At 31.3% G+C, this 13,628-nt stretch overlaps 1 protein-coding gene across 1 annotated transcript; it reads left to right on the top strand.

Moving 5' to 3' along the window:
• Positions 1-7,685: 7,685 nt before the first annotated feature.
• Positions 7,686-12,793, top strand: LOC134695431 (uncharacterized). Its single transcript, XM_063556677.1, has 3 exons — positions 7,686-7,779; positions 10,348-10,561; positions 12,118-12,793. Exons 1-3 carry the CDS (start codon positions 7,774-7,776, stop codon positions 12,351-12,353), a joined length of 456 nt encoding a protein of 151 aa, XP_063412747.1. The 5' UTR covers positions 7,686-7,773; the 3' UTR covers positions 12,354-12,793.
• The last annotated feature ends 835 nt before the right edge of the window (positions 12,794-13,628 follow it).

A 13,628-nucleotide genomic window follows, 5' to 3' on the forward strand; every position in this document is an offset into this window, starting at 1 on the left:
CTTGTACTGGTCATTACCCAGCGTATACTATGTCAATTATTTTCTGGTTAAATGATTTGATGATATCTTGATTAGGCATTTAATACTTCATTTACGTTCACTGTAAGCCAACAATGAAGCTTTGTTTTTCCTTTTGCTACAGCCTAGCATTTGTTTCTTTTAACACAGATTTTACTGTAATGTTTGGATTATATGGTAACTACCAAGAAACTGTTAACACAAAATAAAGTCCTGTATCATCAGTTGTAAAAATAGGGGTTGATTGACAAAATTTTAGCCAGAGTTGCTTCCCTTTTGTTGCCATGTTTTAGGTAGATGTGCAGAAATACTTTATAAATCCACCAAATCCAAGTTGTTATACAACTCTAAAGACTGTAAATATGTTGTTTTCTGAACAATTTTTTTAACCTTGCTTGATCAATTACTACGATTTAGTAGGGATCTCTATCAAAATGTGTTTGTACTGCATATTTCATGCATATTTCAATCTGGTTAGTCAAAAAAAAAATCCAAAATGGCAGCCAAGGGAAGTAACTGAGGTCATAAACTTATCTTTACATTTATTATTTTAAACATCAGCATCTAAGGATGAAACATATTGTTTATGAAGCACTTATTGTTTTATCCATAAGAAAGTAGCTCATGTGTGTGAAGTAATTGATGAAAAAAGTTACAAGATAAGGACAACAACTTTTTTAAGAAAGAGGTTATCTCAAAGATTTTTTATGTGAACTACAGATAATCTAAAATTCTGAATGATTTCAAGAATAGTTTGACTAGTTATATAATAAAGTGCAGCATATCTTGCATTTTAGTTATTTCCGAAGGAGTTACCATAGAAACCAGTCATATGTTGTTGTTTGTTTGTACATAATGATTTAAATTTTTATACATAATGTATTAATTAATCCCAAAAGTGGGTGTTGGGCTGTATAGGAAAATATTTTCTTTCAGAAAAAATACCAGTTGAAAATAAACTTAAATCATTATTATATAAAAATGTGTATTTGTTTTATTTAAATGTTGCCTTATTTCTCTGTATTACTGAAGTTTTAAGTGGCTCAATGCAGTTGCAGCTATCTAACATTAATCTCTGAAAACAAAAACATAAAGGCAACAGTAGTATGCCACTGTTCCAAAGTCATAAACCGATTGAGAGAAAACAAATACGGGTTACAAACTAAAACTAAGGGAAACACATCAACTATAAGAGGTAAACAACGAAACACCAGAAACTCTGAAGTGCAACAAAAACCAGACGACAATGCAACACACACAAAAATATATTAAAGATAACAACTGCCATTTTTTTGACTTGGTACAGGACATTTTAAGAAAAAATGGTAGGTTGAACCTGGTTTTGTGGCTAGCCAAACCATAAGATATTTCTTTTTAACTCTACCAAGTTTTTTGTGAGTGATTTTGAATGTTAATTCATTGCTTCTCAAATGTAATATCTTTTTTATTGTTATTGTTGAAGGAAGGGGACAAAACTTCAAACAATATAAAAATTAGAGGATATCTGGTTTTATTGCCAATGAGACAATTAACAATCAACGTTAAATGAAATGTATGTAAGCAACATTTTTTGTGTGTCTGTAAATCCTACAAGTGTTAATAAATGTAGACTTACTATCACCCACACAATACATCCCTGATAAGCAGGAGATCTTGGCAAACCATGGTTAAAAAATATGACGACTCACCTTGTTTCTATTGTATACATAAACTTCACAAACTATGTACATAAAATGGTACACTGCCTTCTCATCTGCATGCTCAACATAGGAATTTGTAGTTCAATTAAACAAAGTTTTGTCCCTAGTTACACAGGGATTGCAGAAATACTGTTATGCTGGTTACTTGCATTGTGGCATTTACTATGAGGGGATCTTTGGGAACTCGGAAAAACTTCTGTAAACTTTTATTTTCTGAAATTGCTTTTTTACCTTTTACCCCACCATCTCGCATGGAAAATTGAAAACCCTTTCAACATACTTTCATTCATTAGATATGGTATGCTACATATTCACTGTTTTGGAATACAATTTCCATGTTTCATGATTATATACCGAAAACCTGTTTAATGCTACATTGAAGAACAAGTGATTCGTATGCTTGAATTTTTATTGCCAACAAAGGACAAGGAACCATAAGGCCTGTTTTTTGGCCCATATTTTCTCATTTTTCAAATTTTGTTTTTGAAAGCTACTTGTCACAGTAAAATAACCTTTTACAACTTTTGCCAGAGTGGGGTGTCCGCTTGACTGTGATGGATAAACAGGTACGCATAATCGTCCGGCCAGATTTGGGACGGTAAAATTGTTGTCTTTTGATGAGTTGAGTATGTGCAAACATTTAAAAATCTAAAATTGACAATTTGTGTCGAGCTGAAAAGACTTAACGCGGAGCCAAAAATCGGCAATCGACAGAAGAAGTTGGTTACTTCAATCTAGAAGTCGAACGAGAACGCTATAAAACATTTTAATCGAAAAACGAGTCTTTGAAAATAGCAATTATGCGTCTATTATAGAAACGCTGACAAATCAACTATTGACTACACTTAATATCTAAACAAAGATCCTGCTTATTCTCTGCATATAAATGATATTCTTCCAAATATTGCCTTTTATGATCTGCTATATAACCAAAAAAAATGCATAACCAAATTTACCTTGGATTGTAATTGTATCCGCTGAAAATTCTTTGTTACATATTTGCTTGTTTTATAATGATAATATTGAAACAATGTAAACTACTGTACCCCAATTTTTGACATTTTTACCTAGTATGCCTGTTTGTTTTGTTCACACATCTGTGGCAATATAATGGGTTTTATGCGACGGTCATACCAGTGAGAGGTTTATCTAGCTATAACACCAGGTTTTATCCACCGTTTATTTACATAAGATAATACTTGTACTAAATCAGTAATATGACAGTTGTTATCCATTCGCTTGATGTGTTTGAGATTTTGATTTTTGCCATTTGATTATGGACTTTCCGTATTGGTGAATTTTCTCGTAGTTCGGTAATTTTGTTATTTTTCTTTTTAATTATTTTACTTCAACTTTTGAATTTTCTAATAACTTAAGCAATTCATCCAAAATATTTTGTTCTTCATTTTTGTTGTTGTATATATATATATATATATACAGGTTGCAGTTAAATAATTATTTTACTCAACCATATACTACTATCACAGCTCCCCCGAAACCACACAATAGAATGTCATGAAACTTAATGAGGACATAAAAGTTAGCTGTGCATATCCTAAAGAAATGTTTAGCTGTTTTCTTTTGTAGGAGGTATGAGTCTTTAAAGTTAGAAATCTGGTGAAATTTACATTTGTTTGCACGGTGACAATAAATGTTAGGGTAATAATAAAGGGTCACACAACCATCGTCGGAGGAATAGCTAGCTATACATGCGGGTTAACCCACTATTTAAAAAAAAATATTACTGTATCAACTCGAGAATTAGTCAGTTGTTTTCCAATCGTTCCGTTGCGTATAACATTTGATTTGTCTTGTTTTATGGTCTTACCCCTTTTTGAATTTGCTTTGGAGTTTGGTATTTTTCGTAATTATATATTATAGATTTTTTTCGGCTGTTATTTTGCATTTGAGATAGTCTCGTATCCTTTTTCGGAAATTATCCACGACCACGAAAACTTATATGAAATAAACCTGATACAAACAATAAAAGGTTCATATAAATGTGTTATACACCTAAAACATAGTACGTCACATCTGGTTGCATACGAAAAAGGGTCGAACAATATATTCCCTTGATTTAACAGTTGTAGAAAATTAATCCTACGTTTCATTGCAGTAAAAAAATTCTGAGGCATATACATGTTTTTTGGGTGTTCAAAACTTCATATTTTTTTATTTGGTATTTCTATAGAATAGTTTGGAAACTTGAGGTTACATGGTTACCAAAGCTTGTATTACCATTGATATTTCAACTGATCGGGCGGAGCTTATTTTTAATTTTCACAAGGCTAGTCTATTTGAAGATGTGTGTGATAAGGATGATTGCCGTTATCATTAATTTTTAATTCCAATCACCAATCAGTGTCACCAAATGCATATACAAAAGAACTGAATGTTTGATATGGAACGAATAACTGGACACTTCATTGATGAGTTTGACTTTATCCCAAAACTCCTGTCTATAGATGGACTGGTATTAAATATACGAACTTATTAAGCCTCGCCCAGTCAAGTGAAATAGATCTAGAAATAAACAGTGAAAAATAGGTAAAAATTTCACTGGCTTCCAGTTATGGTTATTTTCTAATCTGCAATTAAGAATGTCAAGTGAAATTTTCGAAAACGAGTTAAACGATGAAAACTCTTTTTTTGAAAACAAGTCCCCGCCTGATTGGATCAAAGTTGTAAAACCTTGCAGATTTCAACGAAAATTCAGATTGAAGTCTCCAACTTTGAACATTATTTGGCCTTTTTAATCTTTTTGAATTAGAGCGACTGCGTCACTGATGTTTTTTTTGTTTACGAAACGGGCGTCTAGCGTAAATACAAAATTTAATCCTGGTATCTATGATGAGTTTATTTACTAGAAATGCCAGAGTTGCATAACATTTACACAAATATATACTCATGCGGCAAAAATTGTATTTATATGCTGTTTTGTAAATGATAGGATAATCTTTGATACAAGATTGAATGTTTATATTTCAAACAAATATAATCACGTGTTAGAAAATTTTGAAGAACCTTGTGTTTCGTTTTAAAAGTTATAAATTTACAGCAATGTTTTTTGGTTTCCCATTCAAGGGTGCAATCAAGAGTTTTTTCCAAGACGTCACATTTTTAGGGACCATGCATAAGTGACCCTTAGTGGTGGACTGATTAATAAAGATACTTGTATACAACTAGATATCACTGGAATCAGAATGTTCTGTAGTTTATAATGAAATAAAAATAATGTGTACTTTTAATATATTAAAAACATTCCATCCAATGAACATGGGGGGAAAAAGGTCTAATTTAGACAGAAAAAACTTGAAACCAGGTCATGTGTACAGACATGAAGACATGATCCATGCACATTTTTCATAATCAAAACTGTATGAAATTTGTAGGTTTTTACCTGGCCTTTCAAAAAAATCTTGTTTCAGGGTACGGTTTCCTGCTCCGAAAAGAGCTACAGTGGCTGCACATAAGTTTTCAATTTTCACTGTCAAAAAAACAGGATGTTTACAAAGTTGTCTCCCCTCAAAACATGTAAAGTTAATATAATTTTTAAAATTATTTCAATCATTCAACCTGTTTTAATTGAAAGCTAATTAACTATTTTTTACAATCAAACACAAAAAAAATGATACTTTTGCACCAATTGAGTTAATAAACAGGGGTTTCCCTCCATGGTTATTTTTAGTCGGGGAATAACCCCTAGTTTTTTTATACGAAACTGTTTATAGCACCCCAAGATGGTTTAAATCATATTATGGACTGCATTCTACTTGTTGTAAATATAGCTAAACGTACACAAGTATTCGATGTAATAGTCACTGTTGAATTTCGTTTACGTTGTTCGAATATTGGATAGTCCACATTGACTAAAGGTATAGGGGAGGGTTGAGATCTCACAAAACATGTTCAACCCCGATGCATTTTGCGCCTGTCCCAAGTCAGGAGCCTCTTGTCTTTGTTAGTCTCGTATGATTTTAAAGTTAAATCACACCTTCATTACATTATGAATAACGATTAAGAGGGAAATAACTTAATATATTATACATGGTGAAAATGTATATGTTTTGCCCTTAAGGATTTAAAGTATTTTGTGCTAGATAGACATTTTTAATAAAGAAAGACATATCTTAACTTCATGCATAATAACAAAATGTAATTGAAATGAGAAATTTATAGAAAATGAAAACTAGTATTACTAGTAAATAAGTAAATAGTTTATTATAGTGTCACGATCCAATATACATCATCATATACAATATAAAAATCTCTAAAGCCATACTATATCCCTGCCTTTGAGAATATGAGGCATTTCTATCCTTTTTAAATTAAGAAATATATACTTTTAGGTAAAATAAATATTTGAATAATAAAACTTTTCATGATACTAAAAATTCTAAAAAGTTCATTTATAGAATCAATAAAGATTAAAAATTTGCAGACTTATCTTCTTACGTTTAAACATAAGATGCTATGTCTTGACTAATAAAACCTGAATATGATCACAGTAAATTTTTTGATAAAATCTAATTTTTCATAAAAGTTAAATCCATTAAAAAGTAAAATCACAAAAATACTGAACTCAGAGGAAAATCAATACGGAAAGTCCATAATCACATGGCAAAATCAAATAACAAAACGCATCAAAACGAATAGACAAGAACTGTCATATTCCTGACTTGGTACAAACATTTTCAAATGTAGAAAATGGTGGATTAAACCTGGTTCTATAGCGCTAACCCTCTCTCTTTAATAACAGTCTAATCAAATTCCGTTATATTTACATGATGCGTTAAATAAAAAGTTATGTTCAGAATATTAATATAATTAAAAAGGTTCTTCTCTTATATCTGAGTAAAAAATATAGTCTGCTCAAAACTGTTTACCTGTCTATAAAACATTGTCATTGCAAAAAAGACAAAGTTCTTTACTAGCAAACGAAAATGAAAATAACTCTTTTGAGGTTAATAAACTTAGGTTAAAATTATAATAGGAAAGAATTATTTAAAAAAAAAGTTCATTATATATTAATTAGCTTAGCAACATCATTGAATTGTTTTTAAAGTTCCGAGATCAGTTAGATATCAAATAATTAAAAACACGAAGTCATAATAAAAACATGTACAAACTGCAATTTATAAAAATGGTACGCAATAGTTATATAAAAACTAAAACAATCAATATACCGAACTCCAAGGATTTTTTTTTAACAATACATATAGTTTACAGTATGTTGTAGCAATATACAAGTATTCTTTGTTATTTTTTTTTACGCATTGCCGTTTTGCTGTATTTGTCCTATCAGCAAGCTTCCCTTTCTCTGACCTTTTAGTGTTTGGTTCAGGTTATCTGTCACTATGCAACACAGTTCAACATAGAACCCTATGGAAAAAATCCCAGAAATTTCAGAAAAATCAATGTCAAATAAGTAATGGAACTGGTAATCCCATTGTGTTAATTCGAGTCGTACCAAATTATCAGCCAGTTACCTTTAATGAAGATGTTGGCACATTGTAATTACTTTGTTCGATCATCAAAACGTATTTTTATCTACGTCCGTTGAACTTCCGTTGATGGTGTCTCGTTGGCAAACATAAGCCTTTTGAAAATATTGTGCACGGTTTTGTTAATGGTTTTCAGCATAAAATAGAATTCAAAATCTCGTTTTACGCAATTTATGCATATGAAATAGCCCACACATTCAGGAGAAGTAAAATTTATGTCGCAAGTCTTACGACTTAATTAAAGAAGACGCACGTGCCTCTCTGTTTATACACTTAACACATATAATTCTAACCTAATCATACTCGGTAATCATATTACATGCAAGAAGAGAACGATCATACATCAACCTCACAGACAAGGAAATATCTAAATAGAATATGTATTCCTGTTTTATTATGCAATCTGTCTGAAGTAGTTTTAATTTTTAATTGTTTTTAAATAAAAGGTTCATATATAGACGAACACTGTTAACGAGCTCATCAAGGAAACCTTTATTGCATTGGTGGAGATTAATGTGTAACTGTTCTTTCAATATAAGCACTATTATTAAATGATGGTAGGTTCAATTTAAACATAGTTTAGTGAAAACATTCATGTTGTATTAAATATTGAAGCCTCTTGAATCAAAGCCGTTTTTTTTTATGTTTGTGTTGTTTGGAATTGATGTTTCATATAGAATCATGTTGTTTAAAATTTACGTTTTGAAGAATTCGATTTTACTGCATTTTTATTTACTGCCACGAGTTTAACTTGTTTTCTTTTACTTATAATATTTATTGTGAATTCCGAAATAAAATTAAATAAAACTAATACAAAGCCAGCTTCTGTAATGAAAATGTAAAACTTGTATATATACCTCATGGAACTGTGATAAACCGATAACATAATATAAATGAGAGGTGAATGATACGAGAGGGACATTCAAACTCATAAATCCAAAATAAACTGTAAAATGTAAGCACCACGAAAAAACAGGATGTGGAGTCAGGTTCTCCGGAAGAGAATATTCTGCTCCACAAGAGGCATCAAAAGGACTTTCATATTTATTCGTAAATTTGTACTTTCATCCCATAGATGACAAATTCGTCAATACTTCTATAATCAGATTGGAGATATTTCAATGGACATCCACTGTGTTAAATGCAATAGCTTAATTGTTCCTGTAATTTTATGACAAAAGTAGGTTTATGTTGGTTAAGATCCGTCTAAACAACATTCATAGAAAAAAAGAAAAATTACACTGCTGTTAACTGTTTTGCTTTGAATTATCTAATGAATCGTTATTTAAACAGCCTGTGTGTTTATACTGGAAAAATAAACTTGGGTTTTTCCGCTGCAGGACCAGTAAGTCATTCTATTTTACATGTTATAAGCATTTTGTTTATTTGTAAAATTGTAAAGCAACTTTTTGCGGATACTTTATTTCGCGCTAAGCCCTTTCTAGCCCGCTTCGCGGCGATTTAATTTCGCGATTCTCTAACTCACTTGATGTAGGTAGATAAGGAAACATCCAATTTTGAAATTTTCGCGTTCTTTTTCTTTTCACGAAAGTCGCAATAATAATTCGCTCGCAATAAATAAGTTGGTTACAGTTTGTGAACTTACACTTAATGATTAAAAATTCCTTGTTCTAATTATATGAGTTTTAAAAATGTAAATGTGCTTGATCTCGGAGGAGTATTTAGTGCCAAAAAATATGCTTTAACATTGTTGTAGAAATAGAAAAAATCATAACATTAATCCTACACATTTGTACTAAACAAATTACAGTGAACTGAATTTGTATATAAAAACTTCAACGCTTTCATTTAGGAGGGTTGAGATTGATGACTAAATTCAATATTAAAAGGTCATCGGACAAAAGAACTTGCATGAATTATTGTTTAGTGGCAGCTGCAGCATGTCAATCGGGTACGGAATTTTGTCGCTGCTTTGAAGACCCATTAGTGGCCATAGGCAGTTTTCTGATATTTCTTTGACACATTCCCCTTTTCCGTTCTTTATTATATTCAAAAATCGTAACGAAATGCACATATACAATTCTGTACGGGAAAAATGGCATTGCCTCACAAGCTAAAATTGTTACGTGTATTTCTTTTAATTACATGTATTGACAACTTACTTAAATGCAAGTGATTTATCACACCAGGTGTAAAATCTGCTTCGACTAAATGGATAATACTCCCGAGGATATGTGGTTTTTAATTTTTCTTTTCTTTTCTTTTCAATCGTGAACTTTTATATTACGTGAATTAAACAAATTAAAATAGTTCAAAGGATAACATTTTCATTTGAGTAAAACACATGTATTATTGCTATACGATATTACTTAAAATAACTTATGAATAGTGTGCCAATTAACTATGATGTATTATTTTTCAATTTTTGAATATTCACAAAACAACTTAAATCCTTTCATAACAATTAAATATATGCTTTCTATATTTTCAAAAACTTTTGAATAATCTAAATGATTATTTTTGCTTAGACAAACAAAATATTAAAAACTTTGTCTGCTGGAATAATATCATATTGTGAAAAACATCTTTTATAATTAGGAAAAACCAATTTCGAATGCTAATTTGATTATAATCTGGTTGTTATAAATAGTTATCAAAGGTACCAAAATTATAACTTAGTACGCCAGACGCGCGTTTCGTCTACATAAGACTCATCAGTGACGCTCATATCAAAATATTTATCAAGCCAAACAATTACGAAGTTAAAGAGCATTGAGGATTCAAAATTCCCAAAAGTTGTGCCAAACACGGCTATGGTAATCTATTCCTAAACATATCCTTATTAGCAATTATTTTGGTTGTAAGGTGTTATATGAATTGAGAACAGATTCCCTATCTCTAACACTAGTAGTCTCCGCTGTCAATTTTCGACTTCAATACTAGGATTGACTAAGTCATTGCATAGTTTACGGAGACTCCTAACTGATAATGACACATTATAAACTTCGTGGTCCGAGTCACTTTTTCTGCATTGACCTCGAGCTCAAATCTAATAAGAATTTTAACGAATTTATTTATGATTTCTTTGATAGAGGGTTGCTGCTCACAAGGAACATAGTGAAGTCAAAATTGGCAAATTAAGAAAATTTGTGTTTATTTTTCAGAAGGCCTTGTATGGAATCTGTTTTATTTCTTTTTACCTATTGGTATTCGACACTGATCAATGTAGTGGACAATTTGGAAATGAAAATTTTCCTCCTACGTTCGAAGACAACAAACGTATTTTACCAATACCAATAGCTCGACGGGTTCGAGTTCCATTCAATTATGGCGGACTAAGTCGTTTTGTGGTATTATCTCCAGCTAGAACTCCCATGGGTATGTATATTTATTTGTATTTAAACTATTGAATCGATTAGGATCAATGTATTTGAATGAAACACACACATCTTTAAAACATAATATGTAAATCATGGAATCTAAAACTGATTATTCGATATAAGATTTCAAAATATGATTCACCTTATTGGTTTTACCTTAAAGGCTTGGAAGGTTCGTATTCGCATTGATTCTGAAATCGCATGACGACTGATACCTTCCGAACAGAAATTACAAGAACTTCGACATGTTTGACGCTATTACCCACAGTACAAATCCAACTACACTTCAACAATAGGCTTGGTATAAGTAGGAAGTATGTATTCTTGGTCCCCCAAGACTACAAAATTCCATGTCCTCCAGAAGCCAAATTGAATGTTTTGACAGTCCCTACTTAAGTACTCTCTTTGTGATAATGTATCTTATCTGTTAGCATTATATTGTACAAGAATAAATGTTCAGACCATTTCTTTTCTAACAATTATGTTTATGTTTGAAAACCAAAAGACATATAAAAGAGGGACGAAAGATACCAGAGGGACAATCAAACTCATAAATCGAAAATAAATTGACAAAGCCATGGCTAAAAATGAAAAACACAAACAGACAAACAATATTACACATGACATAACTTAGAAAACTAAAGAATAACCAACACAAAAAAGTTTTATATTATGAGTGAGGAGTCTCCGCAACATATGACAATCAATGTTTTTTTATTATAAATTGTGACTTGGATGGAGAGTTGCTCGTTGAAACTCATAACATAACTTCTTATATCTATTAAGTACAAATCAACCAGTTTCTGGAATAGTTTTAGAAAATATACTTTATAACTTCATTTTACAATTCAGATTCTTTCAATTAAGTTTTTAACAAATCTTTCGAGATTTTCTCCCATACAGCAGGTCTACCCCGAAAGACTCCAACTATGTAAGGTGCTTTCCTATTGCCTAGATTGTCTTGCTATTTTGATGATATTGAGTTTGCTTCGACCTATATTTCATTGATCTAGAGATAATAAAACAAAATACTTAAATCGTCATTTAAAGGCAATAACTCCTTACTGATCCAAAGGTTTCAGTCATGTTGCATTATAAATTTTATATTGCTGGCGTTTCCTTGCTTGAACAGTTTCTAACTAACGTATATAGTTTATGAGATAATAGACAAATCTTTAAAAGATGTTTTTCAAATATTAACAATTACGCATGAAGGAGTAATGCATTTGATACTTTTGGTGAAAATAGGCAGTAGGTAGATCTTGATCATAGCGGCCAAGTTTTCAGGACTGACAGTAAAAAATACAAACTTTATGAATGAGTTAATAATAATATTTTTAAATTTTAATCATCTTACACGGTACGATTTTATCGCCTTCTTGATTTCTTTTCAACCCCTTTGTGTCATGATCTTTTTTCCCTGTTTGACCAAAAAGAATCTTAAGGAATAGCTTCATTCAAAAGGTGTGTATTTAAGGTAAATTAATGGAAAGAATTTGTACTAAAATGAAAATATAAGTACTCATAATTATATCTCTTTTTATGATATTTTAGTTGCATCTCAAATGTCACTTGGAATGCCAATGGTTGAATCTCAAATGTCATCAGGAATGCCAATGGTTGCATCTCAAATGTCACCAGGAATGCCAATGGTTGCATCTCAAATGTCACCAGGAATGCCAATGGTTGCATCTCAAATGTCACCAGGAATGCCATTAATGATGACCCTAATGACGGTGCAGATGATTCTGATGATTGTGATGATGATAAAGGAAATAAAATCATCATAAATACCAGGATTTAAATTTTGTACTTACCCTAGACGCGCGTTTCGTCTAAAAAAGACTCATCAGTGACGGTCGAATCCAAAAAAGTTACAAAGGCCAAATAAAGTACGAAGTTGAAGAGCAATGAGGACCAAAATTCCTAAAAGTTTTGCCAAATACAGCTAAGGTAATCTATTCCTGAGGTAGAAAAGCCTTAGTATTTCAAATAATTTGTTAACTTACAAGTATTACCATATTACCATATCAATAATAATTCCTGTCAACACAGAAGTGCTGACTACTAGGCTGGTGATACCCTCCGGTCTACAACTACCAAAGGAGAAACTACTACAGAATAACCTAAACAGACATGAGAACCTCTATTAATTTACAATTGAGTTACCAAGTCATTGGACTATCAAACGTTAAAACAATTTAAATGTTCTTTTATTGGCTGCCTTCAGTTCATTCAGAATAATGCACCTTTAAGTTTAGATTTCAATGTGTCAATCAAAGTGTTTATGAGCAATGAAGGATAAAGATTGCTTTTATTTTGCAGTTTTGTAAAGTTTTAATTAAAATATTGAATTTTGTTTTGCTAGGTTGATTCAAAATATGAAATGGAGTTGTCTTCCTTTGTTTATGATTGTACATTTGTAGTCCAACCTATTTTTATAACAGATTCATACACCATGCATTACATATGTATTTTTTTTTCAAAACAAGTATCATGATGGTATTCCAAATACACATCATATTGTAACATACATGTACATATATCAACGTATAGCATATCATTAATAAATTGCATGACATTGACTGGATAGGAAACACATAATGATGCCATCACTGCACTCTTTGTTTAAACTATCAAAGGTAGTAATCAACCTTGGAAGATATGTGCTCTAGAGTTTTGATTACATTTCATGCAAAAGAGGGACGAAAGATACCAAAGGGACAGTCAAACTCATAAATCTAAAACAAACTGACAACGCCATGGCTAAAAATGAAAAAGACAAACAGAAAAACAATAGTACACATGACACAACATAGAAAACTAAAGAATAAACAACACGAACCCCACCAAAAACTAAGGGTGATATCAGGTGCTCCGGAAGGGTAAGCAGATCCTGCTCCATGCAATCTTCACCCAAAAAAATCTGAATTAATTGACAAGATCATCAGACACAATTTTAAACAAGATATCACCAGGATGATTGGGGTTTTGTTTAATTTAATTAGACACGTAGCTTCAGATGAGATCATTGATTTGAAAGTTCAGAGACAACGACAGACCTA

Source organism: Mytilus trossulus, chromosome 13 (genome assembly GCF_036588685.1).
Source record: "Mytilus trossulus isolate FHL-02 chromosome 13, PNRI_Mtr1.1.1.hap1, whole genome shotgun sequence".
Lineage (NCBI taxonomy): Eukaryota > Metazoa > Mollusca > Bivalvia > Mytilida > Mytilidae > Mytilus > Mytilus trossulus.

Bases quoted from the DNA above. Each gene is read 5' to 3' on its own strand.
- LOC134695431 (XM_063556677.1), top strand. The intron at 10,562-12,117 runs GTATGTATATTT...ATGATATTTTAG, and splicing joins TCCAGCTAGAACTCCCATGG to TTGCATCTCAAATGTCACTT.